The sequence below is a fragment of the Dromiciops gliroides genome, chromosome 2, assembly GCF_019393635.1.
Source record: "Dromiciops gliroides isolate mDroGli1 chromosome 2, mDroGli1.pri, whole genome shotgun sequence".
NCBI classification, from domain to species: domain Eukaryota; kingdom Metazoa; phylum Chordata; class Mammalia; order Microbiotheria; family Microbiotheriidae; genus Dromiciops; species Dromiciops gliroides.
In genome coordinates this window covers 405,920,998-405,945,684 of record NC_057862.1, presented here as the reverse complement: position 1 = coordinate 405,945,684, position 24,687 = coordinate 405,920,998, and the positions used below count along the sequence as shown (strand labels likewise).

The 24,687-nt window shown below is 36.9% G+C and overlaps 1 protein-coding gene across 1 annotated transcript in view; it reads right to left on the bottom strand.

Moving 5' to 3' along the window:
- Nucleotides 1-24,687, bottom strand: part of BRD7 (bromodomain containing 7) — a 45,877-nt gene that overhangs the window by 403 nt on the left and 20,787 nt on the right. Inside the window, exons 6-16 of the mRNA XM_043989306.1 lie at nucleotides 23,929-24,039; nucleotides 18,494-18,678; nucleotides 17,458-17,581; nucleotides 16,797-16,872; nucleotides 9,399-9,506; nucleotides 8,915-9,050; nucleotides 4,756-4,867; nucleotides 2,769-2,825; nucleotides 1,620-1,734; nucleotides 990-1,133; nucleotides 646-789 (exon numbers count right to left, since the gene is read on the bottom strand). Of these exons, the coding sequence (XP_043845241.1) occupies nucleotides 646-789; nucleotides 990-1,133; nucleotides 1,620-1,734; nucleotides 2,769-2,825; nucleotides 4,756-4,867; nucleotides 8,915-9,050; nucleotides 9,399-9,506; nucleotides 16,797-16,872; nucleotides 17,458-17,581; nucleotides 18,494-18,678; nucleotides 23,929-24,039 (1,312 nt within the window). The remainder of the gene's footprint in view (nucleotides 1-645; nucleotides 790-989; nucleotides 1,134-1,619; nucleotides 1,735-2,768; nucleotides 2,826-4,755; nucleotides 4,868-8,914; nucleotides 9,051-9,398; nucleotides 9,507-16,796; nucleotides 16,873-17,457; nucleotides 17,582-18,493; nucleotides 18,679-23,928; nucleotides 24,040-24,687) is intronic.

Sequence of the window (24,687 nt, the reverse complement as noted above, 5' to 3'; positions counted from 1 at the left end):
TATATATTTATATATATACACACACACATATACATATACACCCACACCCACATACATCTCAGACCATAACTCGAGCTATTCTTAGTGACTTAGGTGATGTGTTAGAGAAAAATTCTCCATTAAGATGGAAATAAGAGAGTAAATTGCTAGGTTTTAAAAACACCACTGATTTAAAAATCCCACCTCTGCAAAGATATGTTATCTTTACTGGCAGGATTGCTTAACTGTTTTTTTTACAAAAATAAGAAAGCCCAAACTAGTTTATATCTAACACCTGAAGTCCACTGATAGTCCTTTTTGTTTTTGTTTTTGTTGTTGTTTTTTTAAGTGAGGCAATTGGGGTTAAGTGACTTGCCCAGGGTCACACAGCTAGTAAGTGTTAAGTGTCTGAGGCCGGATTTGAACTCAGGTCCTCCTGACTCCAGGGCTGGTGCTTTATCCACTGCGCCACCTAGCTGCCCCGATAGTCCTTTTTAATGTTCACAACTTTATGGAATTATACATTTGCAACAAATGGAAGAGGACTGATAAAGATTTTATTTTCCTAGAAGTGCTCTGTGGAGCACACACTGCTCACTGGACACTTTGCTCAAATCAAGGAGGCAGATTTCTCAAATTAGGGGGAAAAGAACCCCAGAAACTCACCTTCTGTTAAATCTATGAAGCTGTTTTCTATGACAGGAGAAGGAATAGAAATCCCCATTGCTTTCCGGATTCCATACATGCTCACTATGTCACCTGGAGTTACTTGTTGTGCAAGTTCTTTTAGATTATTGGTAACTTGTTCAGCTAGGTAAAAGAGCATTGAAATTAAATGTGTAATACTAAACATTGTTTCTTAAGATAATTTCATTCAAATCCCAAACAACACAAATTGTACCTGCCTTTGGCACCGAGCACTAATTTGTTCATATTGCTACTTGGAAAGTTCGTCAAGTATAATAAAATCCCCCAATGCTGTCACATTTTTCCGAAGATGACCAACATACCCAAATGCATCTCTCTGTAAGATGGTCCCAAAAGACAAATCATATTAGGAGGAGGTCTGGTACTTAGACGTTCATTCTGAGCCTCCTGAAGTTCTCTAAGTAATTTGGTAGTTTCATCAAGTTTCCTCTGGAACACTTCAGCCTCTAGGTTGTGAGAAAATAAACATGCTAAAAAAATTGAGGCCTGCAGAGAACATTCATCCAATATTTGATACCATGCAGGGCTTCTAATGTGACTTTGTCATTAACTGAAAAACGTTTATACATTATCTTTCTCACAGGAAGAAAAGAAATGAACTTGGTGAAATAAGCTTAGCCTTCTTTATTCCTTGCCCAGGATTACCTATTACTTACTCAGTGTCCAATGCAGTGGTTCCTAGCAATTATCTTAGATATCTCCGCCCCCATAGCTGCACTGAATCTGTGCAATGCTGGAGCTAAATAAGTTGTTAAATGACAGTGTTGGGTACGCATGCAGAGTTGTAGACCTTTTGCAAGAACTCCATGTCCTCCTCTGAGGGGGCTGTAGCACAAGGCCTAAAACCCGCTGCTTACTCTCATGGGACTTGAAATCTTGGTGTGCCATCAGGGTTCTCTGCTTAATTTTCCCACTGCTATGAGAGCACTCACCTTCAGAGTCAAAAATCTCAATCTGGGCTCCAAAGTTTGTGACTGCCTTCAGTGCTGTGAGTCTGTCCTTATTAGTACTAGAGTCCAAAGAGCCAGCAGAATCTGTTTCTGAGACCTGTCACAAACAAAGAAAAACAAAACCAAACAAAACCAAAAAACCCTCCTCCAATTGTTTAAGCCTATTAAGTTGGATGACTGCAAACAGAAGGTGAATAAGATGGCTTGTGGATGAACTCTGCCGAGACACATATTTCTGCTCAGTAGTCATAATTTTTTGAGTCTGGAAATGGTTTTGTAAGCATCCTTTCAAAATGCTAAGCTCAAACCTAAGCAAAAATATGTCCATAAATCTTGTCATCTATAGCATGTACAATGTGCCTTGTTTCTTAATGTAATCTACTCTAGAGCAGGAGCAGCCTATCATTTTGTATGGCTTGTAAATTTTAATATGAAAAAAGGAAGATTAGCTAACTCATCTTCTTAGTGTTAAAACAGATATTTATTTGCTATTAGTTTATACTGTGATCATGCTTGAATTTTTTTTTTTTTGCAGGGCAGTGGGGGTTAAGTGACTTGCCCAGGGTCACACAGCTAGTAAGTGTCAAGCGTCTGAGGCGACATTTGAACTCAGGTACTCCTGAATCCAGGGCCGGTGCTTTATCCACTGCACCACCTAGCCGCTCCCCATGCTTGAATTTTTAAGAGAAGATAGTTAATGTCACAGTTTTTATAGCTCTTGAGGCAAGATATCAAGACTGCCTGGGAGAATGAAATCTATTTTTAAATCTGTTTTTAAAATACTGAAGTTTTAGTTTTAGAATCAAAACACTTAAATTGAATTTCTACTTTTTAGGAACAGATCAATTTCGAAAATGTGCTTATTACTAGGACAATAGTAGTCATTTTAACATACAGCATTATCAATCAAGCCTTTCAGATTGTTATTCTTGGGCAGCTAGGTGGCGCAGTGGATAAAGCACCAGCCCTGGATTCAGGAGTACCTGAGTTCAAATCTGGCCTCAGACACTTGATACTTACTAGCTGTGTGACCCTGGGCAAATCACTTAACCCCCATTGCCCTGCCAAAAAAAAAAAAAAAAGATTGTTATTCTCCAAATAAATTTATTTTTTAAAATGATATACAGTCACCTCCATGTCTTTTGCACTGTCAAGACTACCATTCTGGGTTTCACCTTCGGGTACTGGCTGCAAGGAAAAGAAAAAAAAAGGAAAACTTAGTAGAACAGGAACACTTATATATGCTGTACAATTAAAAGACATTAAACATATAGTAAAAGATAAGCTGCAAAATACTGTATTGAGGCATTTTAAAATGATGCTTTGAACTGTGGTTAAATGAATTAGATGTTTACAAAACTGCCATGTAATTGTAACCTTTTAGCTATTTTGATAGATGGATATCTAATGATTTCAGGACTGGTGGCTATGCCTAACAGAAAAAAAACAAAAACCCTCACATTCAAAAACTACTGTTTAGTTTTTAGTGTGATAAACCAATAACAATGGAAAGAAGAGAATCTAGGGTCTGCTGTTGGCAGAAGAGATGGGTTTATCTGTTTTGAACTTATCATCACAAAGGAAGAATTTTCTCTTCTTTTGATGTTTTAGAAAGTGGCTTCAAGAAGGAAATCTAGTAATGGGGTCGCATATAAACAAAAGAAGATCATTTTTTTTGGGGGGGGGGGAGAAGCATTTTTTTTAAAAAGCACAGACCAGTACAGAAGGTAAGCCAGAAAGTAACATAGCAGGCCAGCTTTGCAAGTTATATATTCAATTTATTATATATTTGAAAAGTAAGCTATATGTAATAAAATTACATGAATTCATGTATAATTCTTCTTTTCTGTTCTACTTTATATATTTTAAAATGCTCATTTTATTTGATGTTAAGTTTAAAAGGAAAAAAAAGTGGCCTGCAAAGTGTGTTTGCTACCATGGGGCCCCATACTTAAAAGCCAAATGATATTTATACAAACCACCCATTTGAAATTATATTAAATCTCTATTAATTCAAGCTCATGGGAGAAGAAATATACCCTTCTGAAATAATGAAAAATTTAGTAGAAATATCACTTAAGTTGGGTAGACAAAGAGGTTTACCAGAATTTCTGAGTAGAGGGATGTCTCTTTCCTCTGTCTAAACATAGCAGTTGGCTGGCCATTAAAACACTCCAAGCAGCAAAGTTGAAGAGTTGTTAGTCCCCAAAAAACAGCAGCAATGTAAAGAGGAAGTTGGTGAACAACATCACTACTTATGCTGTACCTACAACCTTTCAGAGTGTTCTTGGCACTCAGTGCATCCTTCTATGGCCTCTTGTTGTCCAAGAGAAACTGCAGAGGTGGCAGCGAAAGCTTCACTAGTAAAAGTAACACAAACTTTGCAGAGAAAACTCTTCCCCATCTCACTAGTAACTGTTGTTGTTGTCCAGTCATTTCAGTTGTGCCTACCTCTGTGACCCCATTTGGGGTTTTCTTGGCAAAGATACCGCAATGGTTTGCCATTTTCTTTTCCAGCTCATTTTAAAAATGAGGAAACAGGTAAACAGGGTTAAGGGACTTGCCAAGGGTTACACAGCTATTAAGTGTCTGAGAGCAAATTTGAACTCAGGAAGATGAGTCTTCCTGACTTCAGGACTGGTGCTCTATCAACTATGCCATCTTGCTGACCCTACTAGTAACTGTAGCCATGTGAAATCATTCCAATTCTTGCTTTGGGGCTGGGAGACATATTAAGTTCCTGTTTACATGCAGAACTATGTGTTTGTCTGACATAGGAAAAAGTAGGCCTAGATAATTATAAACCAGTTTAATTTGAACCAAGGTAGTATATAAATTGTTTCACAATCCTCTACTCCAAAGGATGAGGAAAATTAATGTAGACTGAAGTTCAAGTTCAGTTCTTCAAAAGTCTCTGAGGCCAGAAATCCCGGCAGCTGAGTTATTGGTTTCCGCTCATTGTTCTCCACCCATGACCTCCACCCTCCCTGGGTGGGGCTGTTTTTTTAAGATGAAGGGAGTTTGGTTTTGATATCGGTTAATACCATAGTTTCATAACACTGAGTAACTAATGCTTGGGAACCATGACGAACTGTCTTGTCTTTATTAGAGTTCTTACCGTTTCAAGCTCTCTGAGGGATCGAGAATGTCCTCCTTTTGTTAGAACATCCAATAAACTATCTGCCATAACATATGGATAATCTTGTGATGTGGCCAGAAACTCATGGATACTAGAAAAGAATTATAAAAGTAACTTTCACATAAATTATCTCTATATGCTTAATCTTGTCTACCATGGTTAATAATATAGGACAGAGAGAAAACTACCATAACCTAAGGAGTAATTACATAATATCTAACATTTTGTTCAATAAGACTAGAATTTTCTTAATTCCTGGTGATCTCTTTGCTACTGTATGATAAAGGTGACAGAATATAATGAAAACATTTACTGACATGCTAGTGGAAATGATATGGAAGATTTATACTACCTGCAGGTAAAATATAATTGTATATCATTTAATTCAATAAATATTTCTTAAATGCCTGTGTGCCAAGTCCTGGAGAGAAATAAAATCTAAAATCCTTGGCTTCCAGGAGTTTACATTCTGTTGGGGGAAGGAGAAGAAAAGACAGATAAAGGAGAACAAGGAAACTTGAGAGGGGAGAGAACACTAACAACTAGAGGGGGCCAAAGAAAGCTTCATAGAGCAGGTGGCACCTGAGCCTTGAAGGAAGATAAGGACATAGGAAAGTGCATTCCAGGCATGGCCAGTCATGGAAATGGAAGATGGAATTATGGTTTTGGGAAGGAGCTCGGAGTCCAGTTTTGCTAGAATACAGAGCATGAAAGGAAATAATATAAGCCTGGAAAGAGAAGTTGTAGGCAATGGAGTGCTTTAAAGGTCAGATTATCCTGGAAGCAAAAGCCTTGAAAGTATCTAAGTAAGGTAGTGACATGGCTAGACCACTGACTCTGGAAAATTATTTTGGAAACTATGTGGAGGATGGATTAGAGAGAAGCTGGTAGAAGCACTACTATTGTAATAACTTCCTCAGCAAGATGATCATTACAATAGTTCAGCAAGAGATTATAAAAGCATGAACTAGAGTGGGGGCCGCGTTGGATGGAGGTGAGAGATTCTGAGCTCTAATCAAGACTCGGCAATGTTTTACTATGGGAAGGTGAGGGAAAGGGAAGAATTAAAGGTGATGTGGAGATTTTTGAGCATGGGCATGCTGGGAGATGAGAGTACCTTTCAGAGAAACAGGGTAGTCCAAAGCATAGGCAGGTCGAGGGGGAAATATCATCAGTTTTGTTTTGGACATGCAGAACCTGAGACAGAGATATCCAGGTTAAAATGTTCAGCAGCTTATTTGGAACTTGACTTCCAGAGAGGGATAAGGGTTGGCTATGTGGATTTGGGAGTCATCTGTATAGTAGTAGTAGTTGTAATAACTAACATTTATATAGTGTTTACTATGAGCCATATTTATGGTTGCTAATGAGATCATTAAAATGACTAAGCAGAGAAAGAAGGCAGGCTAGGACAGAAACCTGGAAGACATCTACACTTAGGGGGTGGACAATCTAGCAAACAAGTTCAGAATGGTAAGACAGGTAGGTGAACCAGGAGACAGCAGCGTCATGGAAAACCAGTGAGGAGGAAATGTTAAGGAAGAAGATTGGGAGCTGGATAATGTCATCAAAAACTCCAGAAATGTTATGGAGAATGAGGAGTGAGTAAAAGCTGGTAGATAAGTGAACCTGGTAGATAAGAGACCACTGGTAACCACTGAAAGGGAAGTTTCATTCCACTGGTGGGGCTACAACACAGATTTCAAGTGGGAGGTAAGGAATGTGGAGATGTTGAGTGTAGTTAACTCTTTCTGGGTGCTTAGCGGTGAAAGGAGATAGATATAGGATGACAGCTTGAGGTGAAGGCAATATCAAGTGAAAGTTTTTAAATATGGGGGAGATTTTGATATCGTAGTGTGAGAATCAGGGTAGCTCCACCCTGAGGAGAAAGCATGTGACTAGTGTCTGGAAGTTATATCTATTCATAGAATTGCCTGTAAGTCATATCAATCAAAGCTACTAGCCAATTAGCTTGGAGCTATGTGTAGGGACCATGCCTGGGCTGGCCTGTAGGGAGCTTCTGCTTGAGAGAACAGGATTTGTCTTTTTCCTTTCTGTTGGAGGGTGTGGTAGGAGCAGGTACAGAGAGCTAGGGTCTTTCCTTCTGAACTCTACTTGTTCTCTTTACTAATCCCTATTATATTTTAATAAATGCTTAATGTCCCCAAAGACTGGTGCTATGAGTTTCTAATTTAAGGTGACTGCACATTAGATTTTTAGACATAGCAATTAGATTTTAAATCTCATAGTAGGTAGTGGGGAAAGAGCCGGTAGCTAAGGAGAAATTCAAGATGAGGGTGGGAAAAGCAGAAAGGGGAAGTTCCTGGAGGAAACTAAAGGGAATGGGATCAAGGGTCCAATTGAAGGTTTAGCTTTGGAAAGATCATCTCTTCTTCAAATACTGGAGCAAAGGAGAAGATGGATGACAATATGGAAGAGCAATTTTGAGGCATGGAGTAGGGGAGTTGAGGGAGCTTACAATGTATAGCCTCAGTTTTCTCAGTAGAGTAGGGGTCAAAGTTTTTTGATGATAGGGAGAGGGGATGGGTTGCTTAGAAGGCTTGAGGATAGAGGAGAATGTCTGGAATAATTATTGTAGAGACCTAATAAATAATCAGGGAAGAATGAAAGGATTGCTTTGTAGCGATGAGGGCCTAATTAGAATAAGAGAACATGAATTGGTTGTAAACTTAGTTGGCACATTAGTATGTCTTCCTCTGGTGGTGATCAGAAGTACTGGAGTTAGAGTAGAGAAAATGAAGAGTGGAAGTAATTTGGGTTCAAGGATTAGAAGAGCACATGGAAGGACAAAGGAATCAGGGGTGGAAGACAGGACACAGCTGATCTGGTCAACTATAAAGTCAAAGAAAGGTGAGATCAGAATAGGAGTGATAGACTTAGGAGAAAAGGGAGGTGAGGAGAGACTAGAGGTTAGGATGAGGGCAAAGAACAGGTCTGAGAGGAAATCAGGCAAAGGGAAACCTGTAAAGAAAGGAGATTATGAGCAGAGGGCGTAATTTAAAGGCCAAAATTATGGAGATGGCATTGTTATGGGCTACAGTGAAACCTGAGGCACAATTATCACTGTGTACAGGTGAGGATGTGAGAAAATGTAGGTCATGACAGCTGAGGTTGATGAACTGGAGGTCAGGCTGCTCTAGGTGACCACAATGTGTATACATTAGTCCCCAAAAATGAGGTCTAGGGTTGGGGTGGACAGGACAACTCTGAACCAGGTACTGAATTTGAGAACGTTATTGGAATTCTAGAGGCAGATTTACAACAATAAGAACCTAGACTAGGTGATGCAGATGAAGTGAATATCAAAAGGAGGAGAGGCTGAAGAGTGATGGCTGCAGAAGGATATAGAAGTGACAGTCGTAAGGAATATACCTCTTCTTGGTCCAGTATATATTGGGGCAAGGAGTTAGAAAAGAGTGGGGCTTCCTGTTGGTATAAATGCCTGAGGGCACTGTGAAAAGTGTTCAGCCACTCCCTTTTCTAATCCTACAACCTGTAGTTTCTGGGCAGGATTTCTCTCTTACCCTGCCTACTAGAAACAAACAACCATATCTTTATCCTTTTGACTCTAAAGGATGCACACAACCCCCAGATTTTCTAAGGGTAACAGTAAGAAATAGAAAAGGGGTTAAAAGACTTCATCATAACCATACTGTTCTCTTTACTCCCACCATCAAAGAAAAAATTGTCCTGGTAAGGAAAGATACCTCATTGGATGCTGATTGTACAAAGGACTGATGGAATATTACTGTTTATTTCAGAGGAAAACAAACTCATTCTGATTTGGGCATTTCTTCATAGAATCTAGATGGGGCCTGGGACAGTTGGATGTTGGGAAAAAAAAGGAGAAGCATCTGAGGTTCACCCACCCTTCCTCCTCAGTCAGTTCTACTGCCTCATCCCTGAAAAGTGAAAAGCCACATGAACAGAGAAACTGGGGGAAGGGAATAGAAATCCCAAGGGTAGCAGTTCATAATTAAAGAGCTTACTTAAGTTGGGCACTGTCTGCACATGGATAATTTTGTAACCCAAACTAAAGAATTTTAGGTACATAAACACAAATCTTACTGGGATATAATTATTTTAGGAAAATGTAGTGCTAGAATTGGTGACTCACCTGAAACCACCTGGAAGATTAGAATCTTCCCCATAAGTTGTGTAGATTAAATCAGAATCATCCTTGCTGATATTTGCAAATGTAGAATCATAGTTTGGTGCATAAGAACTGTAGGGTCCATAATTCAAGTATAACACTGTTGAATAATAATAAAAAAACCCTCAACACTACTACTTTGCTTTTTTACAACACGAACTAGTCCATTTCTGTTAATTACTGCCTCGAATTGAAGATATTTAACTGTCTCGCTCTTCCAAAGGTAGTCACAAAGTTACATCTTGTATATAAAAGTCAATACTCTCAAATATATTCTAAAAGTTGAGATTCAATTTTTGACAATATAAATAATATATTTAACATAGATAAGGTCATATGATTTTGCCAAGATTGTTAGATATTATGGTATTCTTTTTCTCAACTTTCTGCTCCCTTCAGTGCCTAAAAGGAGAATGACAAACTACTTACTACAAGTCCTAGGTCTCACCTGGAGTAACTTTATTCCTTTTGTCCTCTTTGAACCCCTGCAATGTATTAACTCCAGACTGAAGTCTTCCAGTTGTCATTCCCAATCTTACAGGGCAGTAGCCAGGTTCTGAAGAATAAATTCAAGTGTAAGACAGGTAAGCAGACAGCTGTTTGAAGAACTAAATTTACTGCTATATCTAATATCAAGGGTCTCATTCTAAACAACAAGACTCAAAGGTTGAGGGCAGCTAGGTGGCACAGTGGATAGAGCACCGGCCCTGGAGTCAGGAGGACCTGAGTTCAAATCCGGCCTCAGACACTTGACACTTACTAGCTGTGTGACCCTGGGCAAGTCACTTAACCCCAATTACCTCACTAAAAAAAAAAAAGACTCAAAGGTTGAACAAATATTGTAGTTTTTAAACAAAAAAAAAAAGATTTAAAAAAACTTAAACTTTTTTTATATTTTGTTTTTCTGAATCTGACAATTACTAACAAACCTGAACATTTCCAAATATAAAGAATATAAAAAGTAACATATATGAAATCATGAATATCATTACATACAGCTTTTAAAATACATATACAGCCCCCCCCCCCAATTTACTAAGTTAGTTTTAAAGCAGGTTAACTTCTTTGGGGGTCACTGTTTTGAAAAAATGTTCTGATAACTGTAGTACAATATAACTGGCTTCCTTTGTAATCCTATGTATTTTATTTTATACATTCAAAAACATTCTTCTAAGGAAGGGGTCCATGTCACAAAAAAGGTTGATCTGTTTTAAAAGTTTTCCTGCTCAGTTTCCTTCTAAAACTCCTTCTGTTCATTTAAAATAATTTTAAAAAGAGCTTCGTGGACACTTCTTCCTTCTTTTGTTCTATATTGTTATTACCTCCTTACCTCTTCTGCTCCCCTCCAACATGAAAACAAAAAAAGCCAGAAAACCTGTCCCTTGTAGTAAGTTAATAAATTCCCATAAAACAGATTATTGTGGATCTTTTTTTTTTTTGTGGGGCAATGAGGGTTAAGTGACTTGCCCAGGGTCACACAGCTAGTAAGTGTCAAGTGTCTGAGGCCGGATTTGAACTCAGGACCTCCTGAATTCAGGGCCAGTGCTTTATCCACTGCGCCACCTAGCTGCCCCTATTGTGGATCTTTTAAAAAAGAAAGTTAGTGTGGCATAATGCAGAGAGGGCCCCACCATCTTTCAAGTCATTCAGGTTCACATTAGTATTATCTGATTCTTCATGTTCCTTCACCTTACATAACCAATCAGTTGCCAAATTTCATTTTCTTCCTCCACATCTCTTGCATCTATTCCCCTTCTCCATATGGACACTGACACCCTAGTCCAGGCCTTCATTATCTCTCACCTGGACTAGTGAGCTAGCCACCCTCTAATTAGTGTCCCTGTCTTGAATCTCTCCTTTCATTAATCCGTCTTCTGGAGAGCTGCCAAAGTGATTTTCTTCAAGAGCAGATGTGGCCATTCCCTCATCCAGTTCCAATGCTTCTGCCTTTAGGATCAAATATAAACTCCTCTGGCTTTTCAAGTTCTTCAAACAGGCTCCAGCATTACTCTATGCTCCTCTTTATGGAGCAGTAATTCCTTGCTGCTCCTCCCCCATTCTGTAAAACTGATGAAGCACCTACTAACTACACACCCAGCACTGTGCCAAGCGCCAGGAAATAAAAATACTCTAAGTGAAACTATCCTTCCTCAGGAGGAGCTTATGATTTTTTTTTCTTTTGGGGGCAATGAAGGTTAAGTGACTTGCCCAGGGTCACACAGCTAATAAATGTCAAATGCCTGAGGCAGAATTTGAACTCAGTTCCTCCTGAATCCAGGGCCGGTGTTTTATCCTCTGTGCCACCTAGCTGCCCCGCCCCCCACCCCGCCCCTTATGATTTCTTTAAACACACTTCATGTCTTTTTTCTCCCAGTCTTTGCCCTGGCTATTCTTTGGGGCTGGAGTCCCTTGCCTCTTGGAGTCCCTTATTTTTTTAAAAAATCTGCTCGAGCAACAGTTCTCATGTGAAGCCTTGCCTGATTCTCTAGCTGCTAGTGTCTTCCCCTTAGAAAATGTAACCTGTAAATAGATTTTGTAAATATTTATGTACATGTCTCTTTTCATAGAACATAAGCTTCTTGAGGGTGAGGACGATTTCATTTATGCCTTTGTCGCCTTAGACTCTAACACATGGTAGATGCTTAAAAGCTTGAACTGGCTGGGGAATCAGGAACAATCAGAGGCAGCTTTTAGACATATAATCTATGTAAATTACGATATTAATAATGATGAGGATGATAACAACTAGCATGTCTATAATGCTTTAAGGTTTGCAAAGTGCTTTTTAAAGTTTGTCTCATTTTATCCTTGTAACAACCCTGGGAGAGAGATGCTGTTATTATTCCCATTTTACAGATAAAGAAACCGAGGCAGACAGAAGTTAAGTGACTTGCCTGGGGTCACACAGCTAGTTAAGTGTCTGAGGCAACATGTAAAATCAGGTCTTCTGGACTCCAGGTGCAGTGCTCTGTTCACTTAGCTGCCTCTAACCAGATATTTAAAATTAAGGTGTGGGGAATAGATATGATGTAACCAGAAAAATATGGAGTACTGAATAGATAACCTTAGAAAAAAACTTGGCCCATGTAACTCCAACCACATTCCCTGAAGCTACCCCATTTTACAGATGTGAAAACTAAGGTCTACATTCAAGTGACCAGCCCAAGGATCACAAAGCTAGAATGGAAGAACTGGGAAATGAACCTAGGTCTCCAGACTCCTTCCTGGTCCAGGATGAATTTTCTTTAAAAATCAATTAATCTGCTGGCCAAAATGGCTGCCTGAGTGGTAGAATGACAGCCTGGCTCCATCATATCTACTCTAGGAAAACCCTGAAGTTCACACCAGACTGAACGATGAACAAGAAAGTCAATGAAAAGCTGTAGGAAGCATCTTCTTCTAACCCAGCATTGCACAGGAAGTTATCCACAAGCCTGACAGCAAGAGGAAAGAGGTAGGCTGGAAAAATCAGTACAGAACAACCCTCAGAACGACCAGGAATGGGTGAGAGACATATGTAGTTAGCAAAGCTCTTTCCAGAGACAGTCAAGAGTGGAGAGCTCCCCTGTGGACAGGGTTGGAGGCCTCAGAAGACCCAAGAGTGGCACTGGCCACAGCAGAGAAATTACATTTAAGATTGGGAAGGTCGGGGCAGCTAGATGGCACAGTGGATAGAGCACCGGCCCTGGAGTCAGGAGGACCTGAGTTCAAATCCAGCCTTAGACACTTAACACTTACTAGCTGTGTGACCTTGGGCAAGTCACTTAACCCCAATTGCCTCACTAAAAAAAAAAGAAAAAAAAAAGATTAGGAAGGTCAAGGTACAGGGGCTTTGAAGACCCTACTGTCCTGAGATGCCAGAAAAGGTCCTAAAAATCTAGCACTCTGTACCTCAAAAAGCCAGGAGGCCTAAGTTTATCTGGGTGGAGGTCACCACTAGAACACAGGTGAGACGAAGCAGATCTAACCATCTCCCCACAAAAGCGCAGGAGTGGGGAGACCTTGGCCCTTGAAGAGAGACTCAATTCAGGAACTAAAGCTGGAGAAAAAGAGTAAAATCAAAGAAAATGCTGACCAGCATTGAAAATTATCCTAATTCTAGAGAACCTCCAAAAGAAACAGTAACTCTGTAACAACTATAAACAGAGACTCAAGGCAAAAATGAATTTTCCAAAAGTACTACGTGAATACCTAGAAGCAATAAAGCAAGAGATAAAATAAAATAAAAACCCTTGAGGAAAAGATTCGGAAGGAGAATAGAAAAAGTGGTTAACTTTGCTTGACAAATGGATTCCCTGAAAACTACACCAGACTAACCAGAAATCCATGAGACAGCAACAAATGTTAGAACAAAATTAAAAAACTGGAAGAAAATGTAAGTTGATATAAAATAACTGACCTGGAAAACTGATCAAGGAGATATAATTTAAGAATCACTGAATTCCCTGAAAAATATGATCTAAAAAAAAATCTGAACGCTACATTTCAAAAAAATCACATATTAAAACTATTCAAGAGGGTAAAATTTTTAAAAATCCACTAATCACTTCCTGAAAGAAACCCCCAAAGAAAAAGTCCCAGGAATATGACTGCAAAAATCCAAAGCTCTGACATTAAAGGAGAAATACTGCAAGGATTCAGAAGGAAGCAGTTCAAGTACCAAGGAACTATAGTTATGATCACACAGAACCTTGCAGCTTTTACTGCAAATGATAAGAGTCTTACAATACAATATTTCAAAAAGCAAAATATACAAAATGACAAAAGTAAATAAATTTTAAAATATTCTCTGAATAGAAAAGAGAAATTCACCTGGTAGTAACATCTCAATGGAAACATATAAGTTTCAAACATCTATACTCAGATCTGGTTTTACTAATTTTCTGATCTATAATTTGCTTTCCTAAATGGACCAACTAACCACTAAAAAAGGAACACCCCATGAAGTAATCATCTTACAGAATTTTTCAATGTATTTCCTACCATAAATTAATAAATTAGTTTTCTGTTAAAACTTAGTTTCACTGAATTTGAATAGTTAATTTTCACAAGGCTAATCACCTTTTATATGCTGGCAATCAGGGCCTCCGACCGGAGCCTACGCTATAAACAACTCGAGGGAAGGGACTACATAATATTTATTTTCATAGTTCTTCTAGTGTAAAGGACTTTGAACATAGCAGGAACTTCAAAAATATTTTCTAAATGATTGCGAGCAGGGCCTAGAATACATACCAGATAGAAAATCTTGAGACCCCTCCCTTCCGCCTTTCCCTAAAACAATTCCACTGTACTACCTTAATAGTGTTTTTACTCTTGTGGCATTTTCTCTATTTAAAGTTCATGATATTAGCTATTATTTTTGAAGCATGATTTATTTCTCAGATATATTTAGATAAAAACTTTATTTTGAAAAATTCTTATTCAAAAGGGATCTGGAGTAGGGAAAAAAAAGAAAAAGCATCATCTTTTCTTTTTATTTTATACTTACTGGGCATTTGTATAAAATTCACAAGTTATATCTTCAACTATTCTCTTGAGTATTGCAAAGACTGAAATGAATTCAATTCCAATGTCACTTTAAGAGTTCTGCAGTATTTCTTGTGCCTCATTAGCTATATTTAATAAAAGGGTACCCACGGAGCCTATTTAGGTGAACTTATACATTTCCTTCACATTTCTAAATGCAATGATGCAAGATTGTTTGAAATATATGTTTTAAAGTGACAAACCCTTTCATCAAATTCCTTACATGATTTCCTATAGATGTTTTCATTAAAACAATACCAATTTATCTCATGGAAATCAATTCAAAACACTCAAGTCTAGAGCTAGAAGGTTCCTTAGAAATCAACCTGTCTGATTTCATTTGAAAGAGAATAACAACAAGTGGCATTTATATGGTAGTTTAAAGTTTACAGGGTTCTTTACATCTCATTTGATGTTCACAAAAATGTGAGGTTGGTGCTATTAATATCCCCATTTTACAGATGAAGAAACTGAGGCTGAGAGGTTAAGTGAACCAGCCAGGATCTTAATTCCAAGTTCAGCGCTCTATTTACTATCCATTGTATTAGGTAACTTCCACAGATGAGGAAATAGAGGCCCAGATGGGCTAAGTGAACTGCTCAAGGCCACCCAGCCAATTATGGGCAAATCTCGGATTAGAAAACTCACTCTAGTTTCTTTGTCCTATACCACCGTACTCCATTTAAAGAAGGTTGTCTAAATAGATTTATCATACAGTGGGAAAAGCAAGCCTTAGTAACACATCAATTGGCCAGATATCAAAGATGGGGCACTTTCTCAGATGAAAGAGGATAAGACTTTACAGCATAGTAAGGAAAGATTAGTATCTATTATAGGTCTTACCTGAAGCAATGTGATGTGAACCAGGATTTTGTAATCGCTAAAGCACTATGTTCTAGCATAGACATCAATCCCAAACATCTATTTTACCTGTGAGAGTGGTTACTGAATAGTAAACTTAAAGTCTCTAAAACGATTTACAAGCTTTAAGATTTTTAATTTTTGTTTTTTCATATACCTATCTTAAAAGATGTGATGAGAACATTCAAAAAGCTTGTGATATCAACTCATTATAATAGCATTGCATGACTATATATACATATTTATACACACAATATATGTATGCATACATAAAAAGATCTATATGACACTATCTGATGATACTGACTGACATTAATGTATCCTTGAGGCCGTAATCACCACTGGTTTAAACTTTTGATTTTGAGGGAGGAAGAAAATTAAACCCTTTGCTACGATGAATCCTCACCTAGAGGATTGTCTGGAGACAAAAAAAATGAACTTTCAATTCTTCAGAAAAGCTATCCCTTCTTCTTTTCACTTTAAATTTTTTGATAATTTGTATAAAATTCATAACAGCAATACTTTAAAGTTAATTAAATTAATTTGTTTTGAGAATTTAAAGCTTTTGAAATACTTCTTGAAATAAATGGAAACCTACAAGGTCATTTGAACCTAAGTTTGGGAGTGTGAGAAAATAATGAGATTTGGCAGATGCTCAGGGGCTCCACCTGAAGACTGATTTGGAATTGATTGAATTGGGTGAGACTGACTGAGAACCTACTTAAGGTTGATTAAATCAAGACCACACCTGGCTGGTCCTGAGTGGGGTATTGTTCTCAGAGGCTGTGGACTATGACATCAACACGAGACCACCCTCAACCAATCAGTCTGAAGGACCTCCTTTTCTGAGGGAGGGGGACAGGAAGTAGGAGGTGAGGCTGGCTCCCTGGGTTAGCCCTTTTCATTCTGGGACTTCAGGTTGGTGGCAGAGAGAGAGAGAGAGAGAGAGAGAGAGAGAGAGAGAGAGAGACAGAGAGACAGAGAGACAGAGAGACAGAGGAAAGGAGATAGGCTTTTCTTGCTTTGCTTTCTGTACTCCATATGTTCTCTTTACTCTTTAATAAATGCTTAATGCCAAAAACTGGTGCTGATGTTTCCAGCTTATAAGTAAACCTTAGCTAGTTCTTCCCTGATACTGGGGGTAGAAACAAGGCAACCACACATTAGATTTTAAACACCACAGGAATCATGACTAAGATACACACTAAATGTTTTAGGGGTTTCTTTACTTTCTAAGTGAAGTCAATTTTTTATACCTACTTATTTTAGGTTTAACTGGAAATTAAGTGATCACTGACAAATCTCTAATACATTACACACTGTTTAGCTAAGTTTTTTAACAATAAAATGTTGGTTCTGAAGCTATTTTGAAGAAACACAAAACTAGATCAGTAACCTGCATGGATAAAGAACAGAGTATTGGGTCTTTAGCTTGCTTTTTTGCTTGTGGACATACCTCCTGCAATAGGGTCCACAGGATTAAGAAGTCCTAATGTTGTGGTTCCATCTGGCTTTCTTCTTTCAAACTCACACTAAAATGAAATAAAACATTCAAATGAAGGATTAAACTGTTTTGTAATATGCTCTGGGGATTTCAGACATATGACATAAAGCAGGAGAAAGCTTGACTTTAGTGTTACTAAAAATAATGTCGTGATAGTTAGCTAACATGACTATTAATTAAATTTCCCTATCCATATGTACAGTGTTACCCAGTATAAAGGGGTACCTATTAATGATGTGGCAAAAGGTTACATATATTTAAGTATTTCACTTTTAAGTCTATTATCATCAAACAACACGATTTACAAGGAAAAAAATTAGCATTAAGATTCAGTCACACAGAATAAGTATTGCTTCATTTTAGAGTATATGAACAAATAAAGCAATTCACTAAAATTTAACAAGAATAAAACAGGATATTTTATATACAAATGTATTATTAGTTTTCATTTTTAAGGGTTTTTTTTTGTTAATGACACACTACATAACTGGAAAGAATGAATAAAACCTATGGAATCAAGATACAGAAAATCAAAAATACAGACACAAAATAACAATGAGATCAATAAGAGTGGAAGAGCAAGTGATAGAAAAGGCAGGAAAATATTAATCACCTGACTATTTATAAGTCTTCTGGTCAACTTTCCTCCAGATTCTTTAACAATGCGGTCAATTTGCTCTTGTTCCCTTTCTAAGTTATTGCTTTTAAGTTTATCTTCAAGCATATCTTTGTCTTTCCTGAAAACACATATTAATACCAAGTAAAAAAAGAGAAATACATGGAAAAAGTATTCAAATGAATTCCAAATATGAGTAAAATATGAGTACAATTACAGCAGAGAACTATGCCCTATTGTCACCAACTGAAAATTTCTTCATGACTTGGTAAAAGGCTGCTAACCACTTCACAAATATTAGAAATCCAAACTAAATATATAACTTAGCTTTCTTGTCAGTGTCCTTAGTAATAAAATTATTCATGCTACAGCCCTCAAAATCAATCTCAAACTTTAAAAAACAAAGCAAAGAAAGAAAAATAAAATTTTGATTCTGAAAAATTTACTAATCTTAGAAATACACCAAGGATGGAGTTTTTTTGACCAGGAAGACTCAGAAAAAGGTTCATTTTTATCACAGGTGCATTTGGTAGATAATGTCCTCGTGTGCAATGAAGTAAATATTTTATAATATTCCTTTCCCAAATAAAGTCAACTAAATGGCAGCTATATGGCTGGGGTGGGGAGAGGGGTGGTACCCAGAAATATTTCACTATTCTGTTTAGGAAGTACTATAACAACATGGGCTTATTCATGATTCTATTTAAATAAACCAAATACAGGTAAAACTTAATGATAAAACCTGACAATGTTTTATTGCAACGTATTTCTTGACTACCTTGTAAGAAAACCTACTTGAAATGGCTTTGTAAAAAACCAAGTTTGGACAATCATGCATATGTGGACAATATGGGGATGAAGGGAAAGGAGGAGAAGAGATGACAGTAACATGTTATTAAGTTACTTTCTTAATATACATCATATATACTCCCTCGCCTGATAGCAGAAACACAATGATCATGCCTTAGCCTCCCTTAGTTACAATCAGTAAGGTCTGGTTATTTTCCTACAATAATTTAAGGAGGTGCTTTACTTTTTATTTTCCTTATTTGGACTTTTGAAAACTTTAATATCATTGTCCAAAGAATCATCTTTATCTTTTAGCAGATAGCCATTATCTTCCCCGCTCTGCTGTATTTCCATTTGGTCTTTCTGCTTCCGGGTCTTCTGCAAGTCAGCCATGAAGTCTATACTCTGTTTCAGGCTCTGAATTCTTTCCTAAAAAAAAAAAAATTATTTATGCATACACACATACATATATATTTAAATATGTATTTTAAGAATGTTATTAGTACCTTCTTGTTTAATCCTCAGTTAAGAAAACTTTTCCAAAAAGAGTTTATACATAAAGCATTTTGCAAGTATTTAGCATATCAATTACAGAAGATAACATTAGCAATCAAAAAATTAAAAGCAGAACACAATTATACCAAGAAGCATTATAGTTAGAAACCCAGGCAACAAGGTCCAGCTCTGCAAAAATCAAACTATGAGCTTCTGTGTGTTCTTCTCTGAAAGATTCTTTTTTTTTTTTTTTTTTAGTGAGGCAATTGGGGTTAAGTGACTTGCCCAGGGTCACACAGCTAGTAAGTGTTAAGTGTCTGAGGCCGGATCTGAACTCAGTTACTCCTGATTCCAGGGCCGGTGCTCTATCCACTGCGCCACCTAGCTGCCCCTGAAAGATTCTTGAAGCCAGTAAACTGGTAAAATAAAAACATTTAGGGCAATTATTCTTTATTTTCTCTTGGCAAAGTCTCATAATATTTCCGTAAGAAAAAGCAGGTATTAAAAGTGTAGTTTGCAGGACTATGCTTTTAAAAAAAGATCAAATCTTACTTAAACTTAATAGTTCAGGGGGCAACTAGGTGGCGCAGTGGATAGAGCGCCGGCCCTGGATTCAGGAGGACCTGAGTTCAGATCCGGCCTCAGACACTTGACACTTACGAGCTGTGTGACCCTGGGCAAGTCGCTTAACCCCCATTGCCCCGGAAAAAACCCAAAAAACCAAAAAACCCAACCTTAATAGTTTAAAATGTTATAATTATTATCAAGAATTGAGTTCTGCTATTTAAAAATCTTCTATTACATGCAGGATACTGAATCATCTTGTTCAGTCAACACAGGGGTCTATGGAAGACTTGGTACTTTTTTCTTTGTGAGGAAATAACATAATTTCAGGACTACAAGAGGCTGCTATTATATTTTCTGCCTTATAATGAAGAGAGGCTACATTCTGCCTACACTGCCCAAAGAAGTTCTCTGATCCTATTTTATGAATTTTATTTTCAAATGTCAACTATGGCAATCTATTCCAATGACTTCTGTCACGCTTTCTGGAGCAAGTCCTAGAGAAAGTTTAGCTCTTCCCAGGTACCCTGTCCTACGTGTTCACAGAGCATGGACTAGCCAAGTGGGCTGGCATATGAAGAATATATCCCACACCTGGCCATGTACCCTACATTTTTATTCCTAGTAGCAGTCACAGCTTAATATACGGTTCCCCATTTTGGAGGTGCTGGTGTAGGAAACAGGTATTCAATGAAAAACAGGGATTTTAGAGCTCACTTTAGGGATGAGGGTACTGAAGCCCTTAAGAAGTTGAAAAACTTGCTCAAGGTTTTGTGGCTAGTCACTGGCATAGGGCCATGACTAGGGCCCCCGCTTCCTGATTCTGAGTCTAGTATCCTTCCATAGCATGCTGAATGCCAATGTCAAATGACAAAAAGCTAATTCACAAAAATTTTGGCTCAGAGGTAACCCCAAGACATTACTGTTAAACATCAGCAGAGCCCATGTGATAACTTCCAGTATTTTTTGAACACACATATAAACACTTCTAAAGTTTAATTTTTAAATATCTATACTTTGAACATAAGAAGGAGCATGACATAACAGAAGACTGGGTGTGGAGTCAGAAGGGATCAGGCTAAGTCCCACTTGTTACCCACATTGGCTGTGTGCTCTATGCATTCTCTAGACAGTAAACACGTGTTAACCTGCACAGGCTTTCCTTCCTTCTAGCAATGAAATCACAGTTCTACTCCCCAAAACATAAGGGTATGTGTATGTGTATATGCCAATAAAAATTATTTGGTTTACTAAATATTATATATGGAAGTTCTATTTTTCTTGTTAATTAAAATTTCTCCTTAATTAACAAATCAATAAGAAATTTCACAATTTAGTGAAATGTAAAGATTTAGTTCTGTCCTGTCAAAAAAAACCCCTACTAACCATACTGGCTACTGATTGATAAAACACAAACACTCACTCTCTCTAAGCATTTAGTTACAAGATAATCATTATTTTACATATACTCATCATTCAGATATGAAGACGTTTCTAATAGCACCTGTGTGCAGATGTGTCTGAAAAGAAAATGGGAGTGTGATAGGCCTGTTCATAAAAAATACATAAGAGGGGCAGCTAGGTGGCACAGTGGATAAAGCACTGGCCCTGGATTCAGGAGGACCTGAGTTCAAATGTGGCCTCAGACACTTGGCACTTACTAGCTGTGTGACCCTGGGCAAGTCACTTAACCCCGATTGCCTCACTTAAAAAAAAATACATAAGAAAAGTTATCAATTTTCTGGAAAACATAATTTTCATAAAAATTTAGAGCTATAAGGTAATTTAAATACCTTCTTGCCCAACCAATGCATTTCACTGATAAGGAAACTAAATAGGGCTGAGACAAGGATAACTTTTGTCTGATGTTGTACCAAGTTAATGATAAAACTGGAACTAGAATTCAGATCACCTAACTTCTGGTCTAAAATATTTTTATGAAAAGATATGCTATGTGCTGTCAGTGCTACTGCTATAAAAAGAGTTAACTCAGGAGAACTAAAAGGGTGGAGGGAACAGGAAACTATAGCACAGGATGGGTAGGGCTCCTCAACAGGAAAAGATCTAGAGAAAAAAAAGATGACAAATAAGAAAAAGAGAAAATAGAATAGAAAGGGTTTTCCCCTCTTTATTTTGTCTTAGCAACACTTCATGAACTCTTAAAGAAAGTAAAACTTTCTTAAAAATTTAATTGTATTTTTAGAAATTCTTAAAAACAAAATAGAAAATTCATAAAGTTTGAGAGTTTATAATTTGCTTCATGTGATCTTAATAAAGAAACAAAAATCTTTCACTGTAATATAGCAGTACAAATGATTTGATTTTACAAAGGAATGTCAAAGTCTCCCAGCTATGTTCCACTTGATTTCAGATTTTAAAATCAATGCCATAATTCATATCACATTTATAGCTTTCCATTCTGGACTGAATTTAAGCATTTTCCTGAGGATAGTGAAATAAGTATTTTTTGTTCTCTCTTCCTAAGCAAATCATCTCAGAGAAGGAAAACTGGTTTACATTACTGTTCTACACTTTTAGAAAAGGGCAGGACCTAATGCTGTCTAAATATTAGCAAGGCAAGAATAACTGTCTAAATGTTTTCTTTTCCCAGTTTACTGGGTTCAAGAATCTTTCAGAGTAGATAGAACATATAGACACAGTTTGATAACTGCATACCTTGATGTTTTTCTAGTTGTAGAACTGTAAATCAGAAAATCACAAGTTTTCTGTCTATATATGTTAAAAACTTACTGCTATTATCCTTTAAGTTCCTGAGCTTTAAAACTTAGAGGTAATTTTTGATCCCATCTAATGTTTTTGCTCACCACCTGCCCTCTCTCCATATCTACTCATGCTGGTTGATTTTTCTTTTCCAAAAGTTTCATATATTTGTTTCTTTCTAGGCAATATGGGGTGGTGTGGAAAGTAACTGTGTTTGAGATCAGAGGAACTGAATTTCAATCTCACCTCTGCTATTATCTGTGTGACCTTGAATAAGTGACTTAACCCTTTTGGGATTCATTTTCCCCCATCTGTAAAATGATGGGGTTGAATAAGATCTCTAAAATCTCAAACCCTTTTCCCAAGATCTACTGCTTTGGTTGTTCTTTTCATGACTTCATATCTGAATTGCTGTTAACAGCTTCCCTTCATAACTGGTCTACTCATCTGAAGTCCCCAGTCCAACTTATTTATGCCAGAAAAATCTTCCTTAAACACTGTTTCCAATGTCACTTCTCTAATTCTCTTCTTGCTGACACACAAAATACTATGCCTATCTTGTCAAAATCACATTCTCAGACTACCATTCATGGTCCTTCTATTAAGTCCTCCTGATGTTTCCAATTAACCTAAACTCTGATGCCTCCTGTAGCACTTGCTTTCTTTTATAGATGCCTTTCCCATAATATTACTATCACTCAGAGTTTCCTTCCCAATAACAAAGATTTATTAAACACCTATTGTTTGTAAAATATTTTGCTCAGCAATGATTGATGATGATATAAAGTTTGTATAAAATGCACTTTTTTGGGGGCAGCTAAGTGGTGCAGTGGATAGAGCACTGGCCCTGGAGTCAGGAGGACCTGAGTTCAATTCCGGCCTCAGACACTTAACACTTACTAGCTGTGTGACCCTAGGCAAGTCACTTAACCCCAACTGCCTCACCAAAAAAAAAAAAAAAAAAAAAAAAGCACTTTCTGACCTCAATGAACCCAAAGTCTGATATGTGAACAAGATACTAAGAGACATCTGAAATGCCCAATATTATACGATAAGTGAATTAGAGAGCTACAAAATAAATTGTTCTCTGCTAATCCTTCCCCTTCTTCAAGGCCTAGCTCAAAATTCACCATCTTAGAAAATCTTCCTAAATTACCACCAACATAATTTGAACACTCTTCTTTTTCTTTGTCCTAATTTTTGATTTTTATATTATTGTTGAACATATTGTTTTCATTGTTGATTATAGCTATTTAATTTACATCAGGAGTTTGCTATTCTGGTCTAGTTTGCTTTATGATTACTCATCAGTTATTTCATATGTGCATATTCTGTTTCTTCCAACTATGCTAGAAATCCTTGGATGTAAGCCACTGTATATAATTTCTATATAACTTTCCCATTGTCTCTAGTATAATGCTCTTCATATAGGATTAATTTTCTATTAAACACTTGGAATACAGTTATCATAAAGAAAAAGTTTCTATTGCTAAACGCCTCATAAATTATCACATCAATCTTCTGGAATTTGGTAGTATTATTTCTTTGAGAACACTTCTGTCTAGAATAAGTAGAAGTGTTTGCCAGGTTCAGTCAAGTATCTCCAGGGAATTTATAACAAAATCATATGAACTCAGAATTGGAAGGGATCTCTAAGCATATCTAGTAAATGTATCAATTCCAAATAAGAGTTATTCTACATTCATCCATCCATCCGTCTATCCATCCATCACTTTAGCATCATACCTTTTAAAAAGAACAAGTCTTTCTTTTAATGTTTTCTATTCCAAAAATGATTTAACTCTGAAGCAAATTCAGAAGCTTTCTAGAAATATTCATTTTGGTTTAAGCAGAGATAAAATTTCATTTCCATCATTTATAACAAGGGCTTTCCCTTACCTGGCTAAGAATTTTCATTCCTGAATGCAACAGCTTCTTTGCAGCTTTGTAATAAATGGTTTCTGGTTTATTATAAATCATGGCATTGCTACACATCAGCTTGAAATTATCCTGTAGACAGAAGTTTAAGGGGGAAAGTGCACAAAAAATACTTTAAAATTATACAATCTGCTCAAACTTCAAGTCATTTAAAAACACATTTCAATCACCATGAAAAAATAATTCTCTCATTTCTCTCACTGTTCACCAATGGTAATCTCACATTGGCAATTAAAGTGTTGAAGTATTGACTGACAAATGAAAAGAGACGCAATTAGAAAAGTAATTTAAACATGCTACAACATCCTGTTTTCAGAGAGGAATAGCCACGTAAAATCTAGAACTACATTTTTAGGAATCAAATGTCAAGAAGCAGATTCTTTCAAAGATTCCTTCCACTGCCCACTAAATAATCTTAGGTCAAAAGAAAAGATTTTCTTGCTTATAGAAAACATCTTTGTTGAAAGGAAATTACATATGTTATTTTGGAAATTGATTTTTTGACATAAACAATGAAGAACTTAATCTATCATTTTATTGCTATATTAGAAAACTTAGGCAGAACCTGGAGGGCAGAGCTAAAATATTATAATATTCTTTACCACAACTATAAGATAGTTATAAAACTAATACTTTTATTTAATATTCATATGTGGTTTTAAAAATTTTACATAGTACTGAAAGCTAAGTATTGGTAGAATATAACAAAGAGCTTGTCAA